General features: G+C 43.4%; 1 protein-coding gene across 2 annotated transcripts in view; it reads right to left on the bottom strand.

Moving 5' to 3' along the window:
- SIK2 (salt inducible kinase 2) overlaps positions 1–24,239 on the bottom strand; it is a 71,930-nt gene that overhangs the window by 24,706 nt on the left and 22,985 nt on the right. For both annotated transcript variants that reach the window (XM_048512625.1, XM_048512626.1), the window contains exons 4-6: positions 12,271–12,432; positions 4,149–4,273; positions 563–686 (exon numbers count right to left, since the gene is read on the bottom strand). In XM_048512625.1, coding sequence (XP_048368582.1) covers positions 563–686; positions 4,149–4,273; positions 12,271–12,432 — 411 coding nt within the window. The remainder of the gene's footprint in view (positions 1–562; positions 687–4,148; positions 4,274–12,270; positions 12,433–24,239) is intronic.

Below are 24,239 nucleotides of genomic sequence, written 5' to 3'. Positions count from 1 at the left end.
CTAGTCACAGTTCTCTGAGAGCTCTCTCAGTCCCACTACTTCTCAAGGGTGTCTGTTGTGGGGAGAGGAAGGGAACAAGTTTGTAAGCTGCCTTGAGTCTCCTTACAGGAGAGAAACAGGGGGTATAAATCCAACACTCTTCTTCTTCTTCAGTTTAAAGGACCAGGTAGGAGGAAATATTACAGACCTTTCTGTTCCAGAGACTCTGGAGAGCTGCTGCCAATCTGAGTAGGAACTACTAACCGTGATGGACAAATGGCTGGATTCAGTAGGCAGCTTCATATGCAACAATATCATGTGCTAATATGACAGGACAACGGAGCAATCAGATCACAACTTCATTGTGCATGCTGGGAACTCACAAAGGAGAGTGCCAAAGGTAATTTCAGGCATATCAAGGGACTCTCTGTATGTCTGCTCTTCACGTTTGAGACATGGCTTGCTATTTCAGCCTGAATTTCTCCCTTTGGAATGAAGGAATCGCTCTTTAGGAGTGGCTTACACCACCCACAACTTTCAGGATGAACCAGGGAAGTCAAAGTAGAATGCATGCAGTTATTACCTTCTGACATGAAATAAGGGATCCGGAATCTCCCTTCCAGGACCCGTTGCCTCAGGATGGGAAGAGTTGGTCCATCAAAAGGGAGTGCTCCACAGACTAAGATGTAAAGAACTACACCCATGCTCTGGAAGACAAAACGTTTTCTGTATTTACCTCTGAAGAAACATCCAAAGTTTGCTAATCAAACACAACTGGGATACATGAAAAAATAAATGTTACATCACAGAGCATTTCAGTATCCAAGCAATGCCTGTCCAGTGCTTATTCCACAGGAGTAATGCAGAACAGCAAAGTCTGCAAAACATTACTGTAAGCATCTCCAATCCTGGGACTCCAGTCTAATTTTAAACAAAATGTCAAACTCCATGAATTTTTGCTTCCTGGGTCTTTCCCCTCAACCCTGGTTATCCTGCAAGAAGCCAGTTTTCTGCTTGTTCCAGCCCAGCCACTGAATTTATCAGCAGAAATGAGGTGACAAGTTTGTCACGGTCACAATCACATCCCCAATAGTTGGTCCCATTGTTTGCATCTTTTCCTCCAGTTATGTGATTTCTCCTTGTGGGAGCAAGCTCACCAGAGATGCTTTATCCATTTTACTAGGATCCTTCCTCTAAAGACCAACCCTCCAGCCAATGGAGTCTGATTTCCTTCATTTGGCTGAGGTGTGAATTCCCACACTGATGTCCTTTAAACAGCATCTTGGAGCCCAACTTCTGGGGCAGAGGCGGTGCCTTTAACAGCCTGCTTTAGAACCCGACTGAACTGGAACAGCATTTTTGTTCCATTTTCCCACAGAGCTCAAAAGAGGAGTGTTCACAAGCTTGAAAGAGGAGCGTCCGCCAGGGAACAGATTGTGTTAGGGTTTGTTATTTTTGAAACCGCCACCTAAGTATGCATTTAAATTAAATAAAGCCTGTCTTCCTCCTAGCCTTGACTGCCTTTCCCAGACAACATCTCTTGCATGGATATGCGCATGTGCACAGGGAGGTATGTGGAAGGAGGGAAGAACTGTTCACCTCTCCAGTTCTGTCTCCAAGCACAAGGGAATAGGCTGGTGGCACACGACCTGAAGCATGTGTGGGTTTCGGGTGCACGGTCCCTGCTTCCTGGTGACCAGAAAGACTGGGAAAGTTGGGTGGTGAGCTGCAGCACTCTCTTTCCTCCTCTCTCCCAGTACATGGCCCAATCAGGACACAAGTCATGGCAGAATGGAAGTAATTTGGTATCATGGATAAAGTGTGCCTCTTGGAGCATCAGGCAGGTGCTCACCTGATGAGATCATTAAAGAAAAAGAACAAAGCCACTAATTCTGGGATTAAGCAGTTTACAGGCTAGCAGAGTGGCTTCCAACTTGGTTACAAAATAGTGGAACAATCTGCATGTTTGTAGTGCTGATGGTTGCTGTTGGACTCCAATTTATCAGCCAAAGAGCTCTAGAAGTGGCACCTAGATCTTAGTAAACTGCAGGACTGGTGTTGCCTTTGGGGAAAGACTTCTTCCAACTAGAACTCTTAAAGGAAGTATTCAGTAAGTATAATTCTTCCCATCGCTTCAGCACTGTGGTGGGAGAATGTGAATCTCTCTTAGAGCTATTAACAGAACCCTCATCCTAAAAAATCTACAGCAGCCCTACCATCTTAACTGGGTATGGGCGCGCTCCATCTAAGCTGATAAATCCTACAAATTTTTCTACGGCTGTGTAGGACCTTGGGTTAGACTGACAAGGGAGACTGGCCTGCAAAACAAGTTTCGCTCAATGAAACCAAAGCCATTTTCAATAGAGGCATAAAGTTTTCTTAATCCTAGCCCCAATCCCACCCAAAGCTTCCTTGAATTCTCATTGCTCAGAACACTCCAGTTTGATGCTCTCTTGCTCTCAACTTGTAAAGGTTTCAGGGAAGAAATCCTTCTGAAGGTCAGAATAACAGCCTCAGATGATAGTCGGATGCAAAGCCCATCAGAGTTATTTTCCCCTCCTCTCACAAGGCGAGTTCACAAGGCCAAGTATCACCAGCGTACCAACTGCCAAGCTCTCATTTGAACGTATGTGTATAATCTAGCAGCATCAAGTGGAAGTTTCAAAAAAATCTGCCAAGCAATTTAATGCCACAGAGACATAACCTTGCAAGGACAGATCAAAAAGTTTAATGGGAAACAAAAAAAAAACACTCAGACTTGGAACTGCAATAAATGTGGTTGTACTTGCCCATATTTGCTGTAAGAAGAAAAACACAGAGATGTGCCCTCTCCCACACCTGGAACAATGGTTAGTTTTGTAAAAAAAAACAAATCTAGCCCATGTTAAAAAAACAACTTTACATTTCAGTGCAAGTGCTTTTCTTGTGAGGTTCTGAGGGGTATTTTTGTTAGCCATGCAGCAAGTCAGTAATTTTTGGAAAAAAAATTCTGGTGCTCTGCAGTTGTTCTGGCACAACCTCACAAGAGCATTCAGTCCTTTAAATCCTTGGGTGTGTTCATGGTATGCTACCAAGTTCATTTTGAAGTTATAGGACAGCAGGTGCCATAGGGTTGGAAACTGTTTCCTTATTAAAAGAGGGGTTCTTCTTTGAGAAGTATTTATTTGTTAAACAAACATGTTTTTTTCCCACAGCAGCAGAAGACACTGCAGTCTTTAACACCCTCGCCTTTTTTCTAAAGAAAACGATAACTCGGGGCCAATGCCAAGAATAGGAACAAACATACAATCCACCTATGAGGAATATGAAAAATACCAGCTAGGCACAAACCCAGCAAACCTGACAGAACGGACCTTTTTTTTTTTTTTACATGAGAGGTTTCCTCACTGGTGAATGCACTCCTGCAACTGGAAACTGTGGTCAGAAACTGCCAAGAGGTACACCTGTGAGATGTTCACCTTGGCAACTCCATAAACCCAGTCCTATGGCAGACTGCAAAGCTGTGCAGAGGATGCTTTGCTAATCCCAGGTGACATTAAAAAACCAATTATTAAAAAGGGGATGAAAAACGATGTGTCTGAAAGAGGACTGAAGAGTTCAAGGACCCTGGCTCAGCACATTTTGTCTCCTCCATTCACTAGGTGAGTTTTCTGGTCAGCCTGCATGTCCTTCTCCATTATAGTAGAATGAAAGAAACACACCACACATTCCAGTTCAGTCACATGGAACTTGCCGGCAGCAGAATGGTTCTAGGCAAACAGCCTGTTCCCTCAGCTCAAGCGGGAAAGGCAGTAGAGAGCAGCCACGCACTAATGACTCAGACAACCCCTCAGGCCTTGTGAAGAATTCGGGATCATAACTTTGGTTTGAACACCCAAGAAAGTAGAAAGAATTAACACACGAAGCCACAGCATAAAGAGTGGAGCTCATGCTAGCATGAGTTCTGAGGAAAGGATCAGCTCTCCAGATAGGCCAAATTACTTCCTGTCTTACAAAAAAATACTGATTTTAAAGGAATGTTTCCAGTTTCTCATCTCATAGCTACAGGATTCTATGACATGTCTGAAGAAGCAAAACCAACTTTAGCTACATACCAGTAAAAGGGGGAAAATATAACCGCTGGTTGACAGTTTTCTAAAATACAGTTTACTTAATAAAAACTGAGATACCCAAATATCAAGCTGTGGACCCTCATACTGTTGACCTTCAAAGACTTCGGGGGCAGCATACGGGGGGCTTCCACACCACGTTGTCAAAGGCTCGCCACTTTTGTAGAAATTTCCAAACCCAAAATCTGCAGAGGGAGGAAAAGGAAAAAATATGTAGCTTCCTTATGTTTTCCAACCCAGGGCCATATTGTTCATTACTGGTCAACAATTTAATGGTAGGACGTTGTGGGTTTTCTGGGCAGCACATCTCCTGATGTTTCGCCTGCATCTGTCACTGGCATCTTCAGAGAACCCACAACTAGTGATTCTGGCCGTGAAAGCCTTCGACAATATAATTTAATGGTAAGTAATTAAATGAAATTGGTCCACGCACATACACAATACTAAGATTAAGACCTCCTTAGTGTATTTGCCGGATCATTCAGAGAAAGTTGTACAAATTTTCAAATGTGTAATGTTATTACAGAAGCAAGACACATTATATCTCCTTCCTGCTACAGACCCATTTTAGGAGGGGAACTCATCTCTTCACCCCAACCTGGATGGCTCAGTCCAGTCTGATTTTTTTGGGTCTTGGGAGTTAAGTGGGATTGGCCCTGATTAGCACTTGGATAGAAGACCATCAAAGAAGCCCAGGGTTGCTACGCAGAGACAGGCCATGGCAAGTCACCTCTGAATGTCTCTGGCCTTGGAAACTGAACAGGGTCGCCCTAGTCGCCTGTGACTTGACTGCACTTGCCACCACCAACACCACTCAAGGAGAACCAGGGGTTTTGGTTACGATCGTAGCTCCCAGGTCTCCACTCTGCACTTGAAGGATGCATGAGGAGCCGTCAGTCCTGAGTACAATTCAGTAACCAGGCAGATGTGTTGTAAACACCCTGTGTTCTTCCATTTCCCCCCACATGAGGCTGTCTTGCAAACAAGGTCATCTGCATTCCATCTACACACTACCACCAATGGGTACTTGTTTTGCTCCCATGGGAAGCACGGGAAAACTTAGTGATGCCTTTGATAGCACCTCAGAATTTGAAATATTGTTTTAGTCCAGATCTCAAGAATCCTGAACAGCTATAATTTGGTTTCTTGTTCTGCATCCTTCTGGGAACTTTTTAGAGTGCTTAACTTTATAGGATTCAACATTCAACATGGATTCAACATTCGCAACCAGGAAGCTTCCCTCATACGCCCATCCTGATCAGTTCTCAGCCTCCAATCCCAGTTTGCTGTTTTGGCAGATCTGTTCTCAAGAAGTGGCCAAAGCCACCCTGTCCTCTAGTCACACGCAGCTACTAAAATGTCATCTGTACAGAAAACAGAGCTCAAAGGTCACAGATTATAGCTCAAAAGCAAAGGGGGGTGGGTGGGGGTGAGCAATTAACTTGCTTGGTGAAGAAGGTATAATGAAGAGAAAACAAAAGCCCCGTTGGTATTCCTTTATAGCTTTATTGTCACCTCCACAGCTAGCAAGAGGGTGGAAACGAAGGAGTGCTGGGGCACAGATCTGAACCATTTCCATGCTTTTAAGGCCTTCAGGAGACACATGAGTGCGTGTTTCTTGCTCAGCACTTCCTTCTATCAAATGCAGCTGTCAAAAGAGTCTAACATACACCTTTTGCACAACCCAGGTAAAATAAGATCTGCACAGCACAATCTCATTCATGCTTCCTATTAGCATAGCATGGTGCTCAGCTATCAGTTAATGGCCTTTCTAAGTAACTGCCCTGACAGCTCTTCGGCACAGCACCGGTTCCCAGCTGTGCTTTCAAAGAGAACAATACATCACATTAACAAGTCAAACCTTTTGCGTGGTTTGAGGGACGTTGTGAAACTCAGCCTCCCAGGTATTTGAAAACAGAGTGCTGGCTTAGCTGTACCTCCCATAGTTCAGAAGCATGTGAGTGCCATGTGGCAGAGATCGGCAAATAGCAGAAATGACAAACATCGCAGTCAGAAGACAGTGACCGGCCCATCACGGAGGCTCCACTTTGCCCCGGTGGCGGCGTGTGGTGCTACATTGCACAAGGGACTCCAAGTTCACCTCACATGACTTTATGCTACAAAAAAGAAACCTGGAATTGGTTCCTGGTTCACTATATGCAGTTCTGACTTACTAGATTTATATATTCAAATGGAGCCTGCCAAGGGACCTTGAATTTAAGAAGGTCTACAGCTTGACATAGTCTATGAAATATCCCCCAAATCTGTCTGAAACACAACCTAATTGATTTTACCATCTTTGGTGATATGGTTTTCACAAGCAACGATTTCTGATAATTTGTTCAAAAAGAAGAGTTCGTTTTTATACTTTGCTTCTTCTCTACAGAAAGGTGTCTCAAAGTGGTTTACCGTCACCTTTCCCCACCCGTTACAACAGGCACCTTGTGATGTAGGTGCGGTTGAGAGAACTGTGCCCAGCCCAAGGTCACCCAGCCAGGCTTCATGCAGAGAAGTGGGGAATCAAACCAGATTAGAGTTCGCTGCTCTTAACCACTACACGGTGTTCACTGTATCAGCTGCTTGTTTTCTGGGCTGTTATCAATGATACTGTCATAGTTTAAGGTCAAGTGGCAAAGATTTAGTAGACAGGCAAGGAAAGGTTTTTAAGATGGAAGAAAGGCCACAGTCAATTGCAAAAGTCTGTTGCGAAGTGGAAGATGTTATAGTAAAATATCTGTTGATCTAAAGATGCTGGGGCTGGATTCACCACAAGGAGGAAGGATGTTTTCAGCTCGAGTGTGACTTTCTCACCTTCCCCTTCCTGCTGCAGCCAAGAGAAGCATTTCCAAGACACTGTGGGTTGTCGTGGGGGAGGGGAGTCACACTCTGCCAGCAAAAATCATTCCAAACAAATTGGTCTTCTTAGTGGCACAAATGGGTTAATTTACTTTGAAGTCTCTTCCAACTTTGAAATGACTGTAGTTCAAAGGAGAACAAAAAACAAAACAAACGGTGTTCTCCTTTTACATCAACATATGACTACTTCCTTTGGCTCGTTCCCGCCCCCAACAGGAACTGCAGCATTCAACAGTGTTCCAATTTAACCTACACTTTTGTTGCTGACAGACAGAATCTATCGTGACCCTCTAGAAACCTTTTCAGCACTTCATATAAGCAAACCTTAGAAGAGGCAAAGTAGTTCCTTTCCACCTTGACTTGTGTGCAGGTACCCGTCTTCTCCTACAAATACCTTAAATTCTGCCACTCCAGCAGAAATGTCAACCGCCACCTCTCAGGCAGGCAACAACCGTTCAGTGTGAACTAACCAGCCTTCTAAAGTGTCGTCCTTGGGAAATTTCCCAATCAGATCCTGCATACTTTTGCTAAGGTAAGATTACAAAAGCTTGCAGTCAGGGAATGCCTGCTAGGCAATGCTGCGTGTCAAATTACAACAACAACAACAACAACTCTCCAAGTGTCACCATCTCTGAACATGTGATTCTTTTCCTCTGAAGTATTAGCCTTGGCCCCTCTTCTTCCATTTGAGGAGGGGAAGAAATTCTGGAAAGGAAATCCTACATCCCAAGTTTGCCTCTGTTTCATGAGGGGAGCTTAGAAGGGTTCAGTCTTCATCTTGAACCTTCGTAGATCTATGAGGGTGCTCTCTTACAGGGAAATGCAAGAACTGGAGAGGGGGGGTAAGTTTCAGTGCAGGGAAGAGCCATTCAAGCTAGCAAGACCCTGTCAGCAATCAGGGCCACAACAATTTAGTAAATAAGAGAATTTTGATAGGATGAGCATCTCTCACCCTTCCATAGCAAACTGCACCTGCTAAAATTATCTCTGCAGCACTGCTGCTAAAAGGTATAAATCTGGAGAAGGCAGATTTTATTCCCAAATAAATTAGAAGATGACTACAAATGTCCAAGTGCTCTTAGCCCTGCCCACACAAGTATGTAGGCTAAATACATGGGGAGACTAGCTTTGGATGGAGCAATGGAACAGTCCTTACTTGCAGATTATTAAATCCTATTTGGGCTCGATATGGTCTCTTCCACCCACACCCTCCTGGTTTTGGATATATACCAGCTGTACCAAGGTGCATACATTCCACTAAGCTTACATGTGACCCCCACATAACCTGCATTAAAGTAATACAAGCTGAAAAGTCCTAGACTGAGCCAATCATTCTTTTCTTTTTAAAAAGTATTATTGTGATGCCTCTGTGTCAAGATGTTTTTCCTTCTACAAGCTAGACATTAACAGCTGTCAATAAAAACCAGACTTGTATAGAGCCACACCCCCTTAGCTTGCACACTGTTTTCTTTAGCTTTACTTTAATGCCACATGAGGAACGTCAGGATGTTATTTATTACAAACGCAGAAGGGTGTGCACGCTTTGTGTACTTTGCAAACTGCCGACCACCTGGGTGATGAAGACTGGACTTCAGGGGGCCACGCCAGGCCCTGCAGAACTGTGACACTTCTCATAGAGACCTGGTCTCATTAGACAGAGCATTCCACCAGGCCAAGGCCAGAGACTGAGGACAGATGGACAAGTCTTTGGGCCAGGGATCACCAGTAAGTTGTTACTGGACAAGTGTAATACTCTTTGGGGGGAGGCAGTCTGGCAGGTACCCCCCCTCCCCTTTGCCCTGGTATTATAAGACAGATAAGTCCCATTTGTATCTGAAGAACAGCAAAAGACATGACAAAATTTTACAGGGGGGCTTGGATGAAGTTTGATGAGCCCTGGATCAGATGAGCCCTGGATCTGAACAGGCTGATGATTACTGGGAAGGAACAGGCTTGCAAGCTCTTCCCTGGTCTTTCTGGTTGGGCCTCAGGAGGTTAAGAAAAGCCCTGCTTCCACCTCAAGTTTCCAACCGGTGATATGCCCCTTCTCCTCACTCCCAAAAGATGCCCTTAACAAGCTACATCACCACCAACTGCCACCAAGAACTCTGAGTGTATCTCCTGCCAGTCAAGGGATGTAGGTCTTGCACATGGTACCTGCACTGCCATTAGACAAGCCCCACCTTCCACCATGCTTCTACAACCAAGATCAAGGGGGATCTATTGCAACTTGGTGATTTCATATCCCATGAATGCAGCATATCATTAACAAGGAACCTTGTTGCTTCCTGAGGTCTAATCAGCATGAATGTAACTGATATCCAGCAAATATCAGCAGGCATCTTCACCTGCATGGGCACGTTAGAAATGCAATCGTGCTCAATTTTGAAGCTGGCTACTTACACGTTCTTTCCTGAACTTTACCTTTCAGGTTCATAATGAAAACCATCCCTCCAACTATTTCTCAGACTTCTAAGTAGTCCATGAAGGAAAACAACATTAAGCAAAGTCTCACTTAAAAGACAAAGAAGTGACCCCGTTTGCCTCCAAAATGTGCCCTACTATTTAAAACCAGAGTCTCTCCAGTCCTCACCTCTGAAAAGCCTCTTGTGGGAAACAGAAAACTGTTCAAAAGGGGGATCGTTTTAACACAAGTCAAGTTTCTCAGCTTCAGAGGAAAGCTTTGGGGATCTGTTGTTGTTTGGTAACGTGAGCAGGACAGCCGCTGGGCAGATAAAAGGAAAGGTACAGGTGTCACAGAAACAAACCAGGAACTGAACGCTGATCACTGATCGCCCAGTTCTGACGTCAATGCATATTATGCTGTCCACCGGCAGAAAAGGCTGCCAGGCCTTCCTTTCAAAATAGCGGTCTCCTGCTTTCTTTTGCGTGACTTAACTCTGCAACCAGATCACCAAGAACTCCAGCTGATCTTCAAATGACTCTCTCTGCCAGGGTTAATGCTCCTGGCATTCATAATGGCCAGAGGGAACAGGGTGTTTGCGGGAATGGACAAGAGCATCTATTTAGGCTCAAAAGTGTTACAGTGAAAAAGAAAAGCGGTTTCTTTCCTTCCCCAGCAGAATAAAAGTGTGGTGCCTTGCCACTTAAACAGCGCACTAAAGAGTGAACTATTGACAGAGACCTTCACGAGATTCTCAAAAAACTGCATAATCTAAGCAGAAGGCAACTGTGACACAGATCTATTCTTGCCTATAGGGGTTTAGAGATGAGTCTCTTTTTTTAACTTTTTGGGCTTCCCCTTTCCATGGGAAAGCCCTTTGGAGAGGCAGGGTAGCACAGGAGCAGCACCGTTCCTGACCTCCAGCCAGGTCTGGAGTGGGCTGTCAAAATACCAGTTGCAGAGGACCTTTGTGCCTTGTTATGCACTTCCTGGAAACCTCTGCTAGCCACTGTTGGGAACGCAACAGAACTTCAGAACAAGCTAGGAGGCATTTAGGTTATCTCTTCCTAATAATGGGGTTCAATGACAATGGTGAAGCCATCTTGAAGGATATGCAGACCAATAAAGGTTTAAAAATCTATTGAAGCTGAGCTGCTCCAAAGTAGAGGGAGTGCCACTCATGCTAACAGTTGCAAAAAGAACTGAGCATAAATACCATCACTGGACACATGAGATTCTCAAGAACTGCCACAAAATTGCACCAACTTAATTCTCAAGGTACTCTGATGTGTCTTTGAGATAATGGTACTAGGAGGACCCCATGTGATTAATAATCTAATGCTGGGGGGAGTTCCTGTCACCAACACTGCCCAGTGCCAAATGCAGAACCTTGCTTAATACATAGAAGTTATACGCATTTTTGTTCTGTAATTTTTCCATTATTTCTTTACAGCCACAAAAAGTTCTCAAAAGGACATCTGGGTCCTCTGGTAACTCTTCTTAGCACAACAAACTAGATAATGTAAGTAACAACCACCCAGAAGAAACTTAACACTTCCCCCTTTCCTCACTTCTGCTTTACTATGCAAACTTCCATTTGTCATGGGAAAGGGGAAAAACAGCACAATTCAACCTAATGTTCTATTATAAAATAATACAAGTGATCCATTTCCTTCAGAAGTAGGACAAAACACCAAGCTATCTGCTTCCTCTTCCAGAAATCTTTCTAACCATCCATAAATGAAGAACGTGAGTTGCCGCTTCGGCCAAGAAACTTTTACTATTAAGATTAGTGTGCCTAACTTTTGTTAGTATTCACATTTTACTAAACAACATTGCTAAATCAATGCTAAAAGTCTATTGGCTTGCCCAACATGTGTTGCAAAGCATTTACTGGCTTAGAAGTTTGAAGGAGATGCAAAGGGAGCTCCATTAGCAGACACAAGAAGTGGGAAGTCTCAGCCTCTATGGACTCTGTTGAATTTGTGTGTGTGGACTGACTCAATCAAGGAAGCCTCGGCCTTTTGTTTGCAAGATCTGAACGAGGATGTGAACGGCTGTAACACACACATACACACACACACACAGAATTCAGAAGAGATTAAGAGAATTGATAAGGGTGATCTTGCTCTTCCATCTGCAGGACTGAATGCTCGATGCCAGCACTGCGCATCTTGCCAAGTGACTCAGCTTCACATCATTTCATTCTGAAAAGTTCCCTTGACTTCACACTTTCTTTTTGGTACAGAGAGGCTCTTTCTGTCACAACTGCTCTCCTGATGTACCAGATGCTAAGAAGTCTTAGACAACTCATTCTTCCCTCTGCCTTGAAACTAAACACCATCTGGAAAGGTTATCATCCATCTTTTATTCCAGGGATTCCAAAGCACTACAGAAGCTCCAAAGTAGCCTGCTCTAGAGTGTCCCTCGTTGTTGAAATTCTGGCCTGGCAATGCAAGTCTTAGCAAAACATGGAGGCAAGAGAAAATTATCCTGTTGCAAGGAACATCTGCTGTGTCTAAATTTGTAATTAAAATTAAATCAAGCATGCTAAAATAACCCAGAAAGTTTCCATTTTGAGCTTTTCCTTATTCTGAAGAGTTATTTGATGAATCTGATTGTAACCTGCACATCTGGCAGTGCTAGTGAGTTGTCATGACACTACCAAAAAATTAATAAGAAACTCCGCTAATTAATGCCGTTTTCCCAAAGAGTGAAAGAAGTACAAGCAAGGATATTTTTAGCACAAATTTAATAGCAACATCCTACATTACCCACAATGCAAAGGGAGAAGGCAGGCAAGACTTTCTGCCTTTCCTCTTCCCCCTTGAGTTACCACAGGAAATTAACAAAGGTCATCTGGAAGAGAAAAGGATTTACACCACAGGCAGCTGTACAAAAGGGGGGGGGGGATCCGGCTACCTGCTATTTTGATATTCATGTTGTTATCAAGCAGAAGGTTTTCAGCTTTGAGGTCCCGGTGCACAATCTTCCGGCTGTGACAGTATTCGACGGCAGAGAGGATTTGCCAGAATTTGCGTCTTGCCTCAGACTCACTCAATCGTCCATGGTTAGCAAGGTAATCTGTGGAAATAAACACAGGTTTTAAAGAGTCAGTCCCAAAGAAAGTCTCTGTACCCCTGAGACAGCCTCAAAGAAGCTTACAAAGATGCACACAGGGAATTTCTGATACTCATATTTTTAATTCTTTATATTTTTTAGATTTCTCTTTTAAGATGGACATTTTAGCGGCAGACTGGGAGGCTGGCTGGAGTATGGACAACCATCAAGGTTCCTGACAGGCAGACATCCCAGGCCAATCACCTCTCGCCAAGCACAAGCGGCATCAGCTCTGGATCTATTCCCTTTTCTGGCTACAAAATAAGAGAAATTGGGGGACGGAGAAATAACACCAGCTCCAGTTGTTTGTCTTATGGGCAGGGCTTCTCTTAACACAACAGAGATAGAATCATCCCCAAATGCTATTGCTGGGGACAGTGGGTAGGGAAGAGGCACAGCAATGTTTATTTGGAAAAAGACTAGTTTATTACCAGAAATGTGGACAGTAGGTTAATATTCATTACTGACAAAAAGGGGAACCACTAGAACTCATGGGGGAGAGGAAATTCCACCTCCGATCCTCTTGTTTCCGAGCTTTTTTCGTCCCCTCCAAAACCCAACTCTTGTCGCATGTTTCCCACCTCAACCACTTTTCCCTACACAGCTATCCCAGTGCCCTATTTTCCTTCTCCCCTCAACCCTCTTGGGTCACATGCTCCCCCCTCAAACTAATCATATATCTTCCAGATGAAGCCTAATGTTAAAAGGGTTTGGGTTTTTTTTACATTTTGTGCAGATGTAGCAAACCACTGAGGATTTCATTTTTCTGCATCCACGGGGATCCCCAAAGTATGTTGAAAGATTTACCTACCCTGTGGTGGCCCTGTCATACATTATTTAATGCAACCCTGTGAGACCAAGGTGGAACTGAACATACATGATGTTACGCCAAATTAACTGGTGAAGACACATGAATCAATTGGATTAAATTTTTCTGCTTTCAGGTTTATAGTGCCATCTTACTCAGAATTACATTCTTTGCAGGCCAATGACTTCCATGGACTTGGAAGGTTTAACTCTGCTTGGGGTGCCACTGTTAGTCATAAGAGGAAACACTCAACATTGTTCTGATGGCAGGCAGCCTTTGTGGCGTTGCCATTAACAAAAAAAATGCTGCCAATTCTGCATCATCTAGAGATAGAACATTTTATCCTTGCTTCATGGCACATTCTGTACTATCAATTTACTACAGTGGCCCAAAGGTGTAGTCTTTCCTTGGGGTGCATCTGGGTCTTACCCTGTACCACACAGACTGACGACTCAATGAGTCTGCCATTTCTTACAGAAGTCTGGAAAGCAACACACACCTCGATAGGTTGCCAAGAAAAAAAAATTAAACACACAGCATGTCAGCAATCTGGTATATTTTTTCTCCAGTTTCAATGTTCTGAAACAAGGGACATTTGTTATGGTCCACAGAATGGGCGAAAAAAAATACTGCAAATGCACAAGCACCATGTATTTTTGCCCCCCCCCCCCCAAACTACAGAGTGAGGGAATAAGCAGCAAATGTTAAAATAATGGCTCTTCCTACCCATCAAATTTAAGCCTTCATTCTGTACAACTGCAATTTATTCAGAACATCTGTATTTCATCATTCCCAAAGATATCTAAGGCACCCCACACTCCATCCCACACAGGCTGACCCCCAGTTATTCGTATGCCATTGCCTGGGTATATCCAGACTTGCAAAAATAAAACTCACAGCAAGATGATGTGCCTACAGGTGAACAGACAGACACACACACCACACACACACACGCACTTCTATGCATGTGCAACCGGCCTGTAGTTGTAGAATTAATTTCCTCCTTTCCTGGAAACAAAACATCTTCATGCGCTTTCTTCAGAACTTTGAAAAGTTCCATGTTGGGCTGTCCTTCATCTCTCTCCTTCTACAGGGAAACCATCCCATGTGCTGCTTCCAGGACAAAGTTCTGTACTACAATGATCCCTTTGAAAGAAAAGTACCCCTGCTCAGTGGCCTGACCCTTTCTTCACCCTCACAGCAGGAGGAGAGGTAGTGGGGGTGGGGGGGGGAGGGAATGTAGCATTTCTATGTTGGGAGTGAGTCTCTCCTACCGAATTATTTTAAAGACTGGGACGCCCAGTATTTGGGGAAGCAAACTTAAAGCACATTATCTTACAAAAAGTCTCCATTTGGCAATTTATTACAATTAGGCAAGTAATTACTTTATTCTAGCCAGGAATTATGAGAGATTGCTTACACTTCATCGCCCTTTAACCTCATCTTGTAATCTCTGCTTCCCAGTCCAACAGAGGCCTTCCAGCCAAGGGCTCACTTCAGTGGTGGGATTCAGCCAGTTCGCACCAGTTCTGTAGAACCAATTGTTAAAATGGCGCTTGTAAACAACCGGTTGTTAAATTATTTGAATCCCACCACTGGCTCATTTCATACTTTTGCTGAAGTAAGTTCTGCCATAATAAACGTTCCAGTTCTTAGGACTCCTCAAGTGTCAAAGATACAAAACAGATTTTTTTTAAAAAGCAGGATCAAGGAGGTTCCCTTGACTCAACGCCGGTTCCCCTCAATAAGGTTACAGACCAGGTCATTTTCATTGGGCCTGCAAAACTGGGATGAACCACCAGGTCTACAGCTGAGGACACCAACGGTTTATATAAGTATCACCATATACAGGCCAGGATTGTGGGACATTCTCCTACCCCATCTCTTGTCATCCCTCCCTGTTATCACCAGGGCTGCTGCTAACTGTTGTACCCCCAGGTTTCTCTTTAGGGTCATCATTGATTTTAATGCAGATTTTAATGCTCCATTTTTAATGGGTCAGATATAAGATATTGGGTTTATCAACTGAGGTTTTAATAGTTTTAATTATGGTTATTATGTATGTCTGTTGCATAAGAGTCAGTGTAGTGCAGTGGTTAAGATGTTAAACTAAACAAGGGAGCAAGACTGTTATCCCTATGTTGGTAGAGTGCGAGAGGAGCAAGAAGGAAAGCATTGCACATCTTGGATATTGCTTTATGGATCTTAGCAAGCCAAGGGAAGGTGCAAACGCTGCCAAACATTTTCTCCTGACAATATGTTGGTGGCGCTGTTTTCAGACACACAAAATTTGTTAAGAACAAATTTAATTTACCAGTTTAGCTGTCTGTTTGTGGAACAGAACAGGAACTTGGCTGGAAGAGAACTACAAGGGGAAAGGTGGCAGTCCGCCACTGCTATTCGCTACAAGCCAAACACACTGGCTTTATTTATGCCCCACCTCTCTCCATAATAGGGACATGAAGCAGCTTACACAATGCTCTTCCCCTCCATTATATCCTCACAACAATCCTGTGAGGTAGGTCACTCAGCAAGCTTTTGTGGTGGAGTGGGAATTTGAACCTGGGTCTTCCAGATCTTACTCCACCACTCTGACCACTAACCACTCTGGACTTAATTGTGCTATCTTGGCTGGTGAATTATGACACAAGACACAGGTGAGTACTTTGTTCACAGTTCTATTGTCACGTGAAGAAAAATCTATAACGAGCCTACTGTGGTTCCTCCAGCAAGTTACTGGTGTACAGGAAAGCGGAACTTAATATGTGACACTCAAATCACAATATTTTGCTGGTGTGTTCTTAGATGTCTTATAAGTAATCTTGCCCAAACTGGATTGGGATCTCCGTTTCCTTGGGGGAGTGGAGAAATCCAACAGAAATATTTCAGAATGTTCCACTAAACTTTTCTAAAGCTAGTCTATGGATGCTGGTTTGCCAACAGCTCATACCTGTTGGGAATCCTGGGAGCAGGACAGGTAGAGAGTGGCTCTCTATAGCTATAAGAAATTATGATGCCAACCCAAAATTCTCCCCTCTTGTGCGCATGGCTCTTCCCATCATCACATCAATCCTCTACATCCCACCTGTGCAAAAGTGTTCCAAAATTTCTGCAAAGTTTGCATATTTTTAGTAGAATAGTAAGAACCTTCATTCAAACATAAAACGAGACAGTGGAACTACAGCACAAGAGGAAAAGAGGTTCCAGCCAGAGTGACAAAGTGGTTAAGAGGGGTGGTCTTTAATCTGGAGAACTGGGTTTGATTCCCTACTCCTCCCCATCAGCCATTCACCAAAAAAGATACAGCAGGGAGGAAAACTGGTTTCAAAGACAATTTAAATTTCGAAACACTATTGTTGCAAATACTGTTGTTGGGAGGTTGGAGAGGAGAAAGACAAGCAGGAAAAGGACTGGCTAGTTGTATTTTATTTGGGCTTTGTTTCATTAGGGGCTAAGGGACTGTGGCAAAAGATGGCACTGAGAGGACTCATGAAAAAGGTGAATTCTGCAGAGGGCTCTGAGGAAAGAATGGTGGCATTGTGTAGATGTTCAGCAACGCAATTCAAAGCATGAGAGAAAGTAAGAACAGTTGTTTCTGGGGAAAAGGAGGTCTTCAGATGGGCACGGGTATTAAAGGTCAGAGACCTCAGCAAAGAAGGCAAGTTCACTGAAGGCCTCTGTAGGTAAAGAAAGTTTTTGTGCTAGATAAAGGAGCAGGCAGGAAACTATTGTGGAGATTTATGGAGACACCCCGCAGGATCCAGGAGATTAGAGGTGAACAATTTCAGCAGCAGAGCTCTAGGTAATAAAGGAGACAGCAGAGAAGCAGCAGCCACTAAGAAGAGGATGAATTGTCAAGATGGGAAATGACCAGTGCATGAACCAGAACCTTTGCTGAGAGGACAGGTTGTATTTCCCCAATAGCGCAGGTGGAGGCGTGACATTTATTTAGAAAGAAACGTACGCATCGTTGCTGCAGACACCAGCTCAAGGCATCTCACAATATAATATAAAAATCATAGATCTATTTCTGAACTTGGGACCAGGAAAAAAATATCCACCCTATATGGCCCACTTTGAAAAGCCTCCAGTCCCCTCCCCGAGCTGAAAGAGTGATGGGGGGTGTGCTATTACTTGATATGCACATATATTTGGCCCTGAGACTCAAGACAGATTATAACATATAAAAACAATGCAATCAGATACTAGACGACATCCAATAAACAATGCAGCAGGACAAGGATTACAGAATTAGGAAACAATGCAAACAGAAACAGTCTAACATACCACAAGCAGTGTCGAAAACGAATTACAAAGGCAAAAGACAAATGCTGTAAAAAAAAAACACCCAAGATGATGCATACAATAAACAGTGAAACTCCAACCTCATTCCCTTATAAAAGTGCCTTCCTGAACCATTCCATTACTCTACGGTCTTTATAAAAAATGTCTTCTTGACCATTCCCATTTGCACATTCTGTGGAACGACAACAGAGTGGGAGCCTTTCAGACATACTCAGACAGGCCATTCCACAATAAGGGAGTTGTCACAGAATGCGCATGAAGTTACCTATTTGCACATTCAGAAGGAAGAAGAGGAAGTGTTTGGATTGATAGTCTGCTTTTCTCTACCTTTAATGAGTTTCAAAGCAACTTACAATTGTCTTCCCCTCCCCTCCCCTCCGTTTTTGAGCTCCTATACTGTTTTAAATTATTTATTAAGATTGTTTCTGTTTTATTGTAATAGTTTTTATTGTTGTTGCTGCCCTGAGCCCTTCGGGGACAGGGCGAGGTATAAATCTACGTAATAAACAAACAAACAAACAAACAGAACCCTTGTGATGTAGGTAGTACTGACAAAATTCTGAAAGAACTGTGACTGGTCCAAGGTCACCCAGCAGGCTTCATGTGGAGGAGAGGGGAAACAAACCCAGTTTATCAGATTCGAGTTGGCCACTCATGTGAAGGAGTGGAGAATCAAACTCAGTTCTCCATTAGAATCTACCACTCCTAGCCCCTACACCATGCTGGCTCAGGTTCGGCTTAGATAAGCAAAGCTGTCATGGTTGACCACAGCGGGGAAGAGGGTCCTACAAACAGTTGGTTCAAGGCCATTAAGGGTTTTACAGGTGAAGAGAAGCACCTGGATCCCTTAAATTCTTAAAGGAATTAATAAATGCCAGCCGGACGTCGTCAAACGTGGGAAGCTCAGTGTCCTTCAAGACACCAACCAGCATCACCTCTGTCAAACCAGGATTCAGTTTCAGCTTGTTCGTGCTCAGCCATTTAGCTAGAATGGCCAGGCAGTGGCTCAGGACCTCCACAGCACTGCCGAGAGGGCTAGATAAACAAATCCAGAACTGGGTGTCCCTGGTATATCGTTGACAGCATACTCCAAAACCACGAATGACTTCTTCTAAGGGCTTTACACAGAGATTAAACAGCGCGGGGAGATAAGACTGAGCCCTGTGGAACTCTCATTCCCCTCTACCACACAGCAGTGGCTGAGAACTAAGTTTGCAAGAATCACAGGGGCCTGGTTTGGATCCGCCTTTCCCCACACCATTTCTTTAACTATACATAATAGCCGTGAGGGGGAGGGGGGCACAGTACTTGCCTCTGCACTCCCAAACTAAGTTTTGCAATTTGTCCTCAGTGAGGGGGGAGGGGGGTATGAATAAATAAATAAATAAAAACTGGTGAGCCTCTGATATATTCACCCTAAAGAAGTCATTAGTGTAAGCCACAGGTGCTGTCATTAAGAATTCTAAAATCCCCCAGAGAATTCCGGGATCCAGTTTCTGCTGGGAAAATCACTTCAACCAACCACTGCTCCTGGGTGTGGCCACTACCACAGTCACCCTTGTCTTGAAGATCCAGACCCAGAGCATCTTAGCAGGGCCTTGATTGATCTTGGGCCCTGCCTTTCCGCTCCCGGCCTTTTGATCAGGCGCCTGTCTTTAATTTTGCTTGCTCTTAACTTTGTTATTTAAATTTTAAGTAACTGATGCTGTTGGAAATTTGTTTTAATGGGGTTTAGTTTTATTTATGTATTTTATGTGCTGTTATTGGAAACAGTTGTACTGTGAGCCGCCTCGAGCCCTTTGGGGGTGAGGCAGCCTATAAATCCAATAAATAAATAAATAAAGGAGGAAACTCCAGTCCCTAAACAAAAACATCACCTGGAGGTTCAGTGCAAAAAAGTGTTTTTTAAAATATATAGGATCTTCAAACAGTGGCCAAACAGGCTCCAAACTCCAAACCAGCCGCAACCAGCAGCAACAAACATGAATTTTGAAATCTCACAGAACTATCATGTTGGGTGTCTTTGGGACCAAGCCGGAGACTCTCCCTGCCACACCAGACTGGACGCTTAGTGGGGGAACTGAGTGGTCAGTAAACAACCAGAATGCCCAGTCTATCCCAGGAGCCTATAATAAAGGACAATCAACACCAGCAGCAGTTTGAACTGGGACTATATGGAAGGGGAGAGATGCATGGTGGATAATATTATTCCCTTCCTGCAGTCTCCAGCACATAACCAGGCAGAATTCAGTGAGACAGATACATCTACTTGCTTCCAACCAGGTCTCGGTCATGCAAGTCAGATCAATTTTCTCCTCCTCCAGCAACCTAGACAGGAGTGCAGTTCTGCTCCATGCCTGTCGGGCGTTGCACAATATTAACAAAGAAACGGAGCCAACAGGGGCCCTTGTACAAGCATCTCTTGGGATGAGACAAAGGTTAGATAAGCAGCGAGCACAGTTATGTCTCATCAGCTATCTTTCAAAATATTTCAAAAATACCTTCCAGCTGCATGGAAACAGAACCTTCACAAAACATCCTATCCCAGTTTAAAGCCTCCAGTGCAATTGGGAAGCCCACAGGCATGGCATCCTGCCAACCCCAAAGAACCCACAGAACTCCCTTCATCCACCAACCTTGTCACTATCAAAAAAAGGGGGGGGGGGATAAGAATAATCTGGCATGTTTTTCAGAAACACATGCTGACTTTTAGTGATCGCAGCATTCCCTTCTAAGTGCTTACAGACTATCTGTTTAATGATCTGCTCTAGAATCTTTCCTGGTATTGATGTCAGGCTGACTGGGTGGCAATTGTTTGGGTCTTCTTTTTTCCCCCCTTTCTGAAGATGGGGTCAACATTAGTCCCCCCCTCCAGTCTGCTGGGACTTCTCTTGTTCTCCAGGCATTCTCAAAGATTATTGCCAATGGTTCTGAGATTATTGCTTTTAATACCCTTGCATCATCAGACCCTAGAAACTTCAATTCATTTAGCATAGCCAGGTATTCCAGTACTACCTTTTTTATCTATTGTGTGCTGCATTTCCCCTTCTGCACCATTTCCTCCATTTTCCCTAGGTTGAGCACTGTTTTCCTTTCCGGGAGAAGACCAAGACAAAGGAGGCTTCCTAGTTACATCCTAGTAACCATGCAGTGATAAGACTGCACGTGTGGTTTCCTATGCAAATATTCTCTTTTTCTGCTTCTAGTCAATGGAGACTTCTGCCCTCATAATACACAGGATGCTTTCTGGTGAAATTCTGTTTGATCATGCCAGCAGGTGCACCTGTGTTTGATGTGGGTGGAAGTCACTCTCACACAGGAAGAAAACAGTTTCTAAAAGCATGGTAATAGCATACCTGACCTCATCCACAGGCAGTTACATCATTCCTTCTATACACTTAAGCGTATGGTGCCAATTTCTTCTTCCCCACCTGGATATGTGGGTATTCCCTCCCTTCATCTCCCCACCCAGCTTCCAGCAAAACAGGATCTAGGCCACAGAACCTCGTGTCAGAAGTACCACAAGATTTCCTTTGTTTAGAAGTTAGAAGTACCACAAGATTTCCTTTGTTTTTATTTATTGTTGCCAAATAGTATTATGGAAGCTTACCTCAGAGCTGCTAAGAAGACAGATTCATGCAAGTTGTTTGCACTATTTCAGCATGGGCCTCACTTTCTACAAGATGGGAATTGTAGTCCACAAACATCTGAAGCGCCAGAGTTGGACACGCCTGTGCTAGGAGCTATATCCTAGTTACATACCAAACTAGAAATGTTCCACTAACATACTTTTAAATTCTATGCAAAACCTCCATGTTCTGAATTCTGAACAATAATTATCTTGACTGACTGACGCATCTCAATCCTTACAGCTACATTTTGCCTATTATATTAAAGATCTTCCTTTTCTTTTGGTAACGGCTGTGCAAGACACAAAAACAGCCCCACCCATCTCTGCCTTCGTGTTGAAGGACTCATTTACGCATTCGTTTAAGTCACCTTTAAAGCTCTTATCTTCTTACCAATAGGTGTTATTTTGCAAAATGTAAAGAACAATTACATAAGCCAAACTACGTCGTGGCTGGCACTAAATCCTGTTCCTTTGCCAGGAATAACACAGAGAGGAGATAAAACACACCACACTGACAAGTCTGAGCCAAATAAGGAGCACCTATTCCTACGTCCTATATGAATGTCAAGAGAATGTGGGTGTGGCTGTGTAGCAGATTCTCATGCTCCCAGTTCAGCCCTCTAGTTTGGGCAGGAAACATGTCACTAAGCAGCAGGCTGAATCTTTGGGCTGACACTCTTTAGAGGGTCCGACCTACTGGGCAAATTTGTACTGATCCCACAAACGTCACCCTCTGCCACATGGATAGGCAGAAGTGGATTGTAGGAATCAGATGTGCAGAACTGAACAGACTCATTCATTCCCATATAACACCTACAAACACAGAAGATGCTCTCAACAGAAAAGCACCCAGCATAAATATTTTGGAATGAAGAATCCAATACGGCCTTGTAGTCTCTGCCTTGTTAGGTGACTTGCAATTTAGATTTTTGCCAATAATCTTCTTTCAGATTCTGTTCAAATCTGACTGGCCCAGATCCTAGCCTCATGCAATCCTCATTATACCACACTTGAAGCATACTTTGAATTAAAATAATTATTTCCAAAATGTTCCAGTTATTCTACATTGCTTTTGAAAATACTGGGAGATGCTTACCAGCTGCATACTTTTCAATTGGAAATCCTTGGCAAAACACTGATCCAAGAACATAAGGCTCTTACACTGATGAGTCTGAGGTGACCAAGATTTTTCTTGCGCTTTTTACAAGGTTAGACCTCCCCTATGAACCACAGACCTCACCTGTATAAAGCCCTTCCCTTCAGATCTGCCGAATAACTTAGATAGCAATTATCCCTTTGATGCAAAAAAAACAAAACAAAAACAAAGCTCCATAAACAAAAAACACACTCAGCTGAATTCACACGAACAGGTCAAAGCTCTTCTTTAAGTGCAAACAAAGAGAAATGATGTAATGATGATAAAAGCAAGCCCTACTCCTGTTCGTAATAATCTCATTGTAAGATCTGATTAATGGGTTTTACTTACGAACTTCAGCCAAACTGGTTATGCAATTATGATGGGCCAAATAAGGTTGGTCTAGAAATATTTATTTCTCATTAGTGACTGGTCTGAGAAGCTTCTACTAAGCAGGCCAATTTTGACTGGATTAGTTCATTGACATTGCTGGAAATGTCTCAATTCCCCAACCTATACAGACCACTTGGGGTTTTCAGGAATAAACATGACATTGGGGTCTGAAAGCCAAATCAACAGGATCTACCTTCCCAACAAATCAGATGTTCAAGGCATGCAGTCAACGTTATTTCTACAGACACACATAACAGGTTTTCCCTCAATATGACCAAAATCAGTTTCTCAAATTCCTCAACCCCCCCCCCCCTTTTACATCATAGCCCAGAATGCACAGCCAGGAGAGTAAGAAAGGCGGCTTCAAAAAAGGATCCACTGAGAATTCACTATGAGCTTCCCTTCACTATGGATTTGATCCCTTGCTGCAAATGAACAGTCTGAGAAGGCAATTTAAATAGCCCAACTCAATGCTGCATTACACGTCCGCACAACTGCGCTTGCCTGCCACTTGTGACTTCTTCAAGTTGTGTGTGTGAAGTGAATTCTGGGTCATATGACCTTGTGCCTCGTACCACTGTTTTACATATTTCTGTACAATTTCCCTCCCAAGCCCCTTTCCTCTGTGCTCACCACACCTTCAGAGGTGAAGAAGAAGGTAGCAAGAAGAGACCAGGATTTTTCAGTAGCAACCTCCTCCATACAGAACGCTCTTCCCCTTGCGGCTTGCCTATCTATGCAACTCTCTTTTAAGTGCCAAGCCAAAACATTTCTGCTTTTAATGAAGGGGTTGATCTTTTAAAACAATTTCTGTAGTGTGCTTTAAACCAGAAGAGTTAAAATCCTTTTAAGCTGCTCAGTGATTTGTCATTTACACTCCAGCTAGGTTTTAATTAATGACTCTGAACATTTTATGTTTTTACTATGTTTTAATTTATAAGCTGCCTCAGGCAGGTACCCTGGAGAGGCAGCAGAAACTTTTTCTAAATAACTAAATAAATGAGACTTTCATTTCCAGACTAACATTCCTATCCAATTCAAGTTAACGTAAGTAGACTGTTGTTTATTGTACAACAGAAATGGCACAACTGCTGCGTTATATTAAGGCACAGCAAAATGCTATAAAAGATTTTCAGCCAAGACATGACTGAGGAAGAGGATACACGAATTGACCAATTACGTAGGGAAACAAACATGATGGCTTTTTTCCAGACAGAGTTGCCAGCTGGTAACTTGTAACCGACCAAAACCTTTTGCAGATTACAAGCTGCACCTGGCTAAGATTGACACATGCATTCTCTGTTGTGTCTCCCACCTTGTGGAACTATCTGCCTGTAGAGATCCGGAAGCCACCCCCCACCCCCCATGCACACACACCTATCATTTAGCATAATGTGCAAAACATAATGTTCAGGAGGGAATATTTCAATGGGGCATTTTATTTAAAGGTAACAGAATAGTAGTATAATAGAACACCTCAGGAGGATGTTTTTTTAATA

This window comes from Sphaerodactylus townsendi, linkage group LG12 (assembly GCF_021028975.2).
Source record: "Sphaerodactylus townsendi isolate TG3544 linkage group LG12, MPM_Stown_v2.3, whole genome shotgun sequence".
NCBI lineage: Eukaryota > Metazoa > Chordata > Lepidosauria > Squamata > Sphaerodactylidae > Sphaerodactylus > Sphaerodactylus townsendi.
Note: the sequence above shows the minus strand (reverse complement) of the source record. Positions and strands in the feature narration are given on the sequence as shown.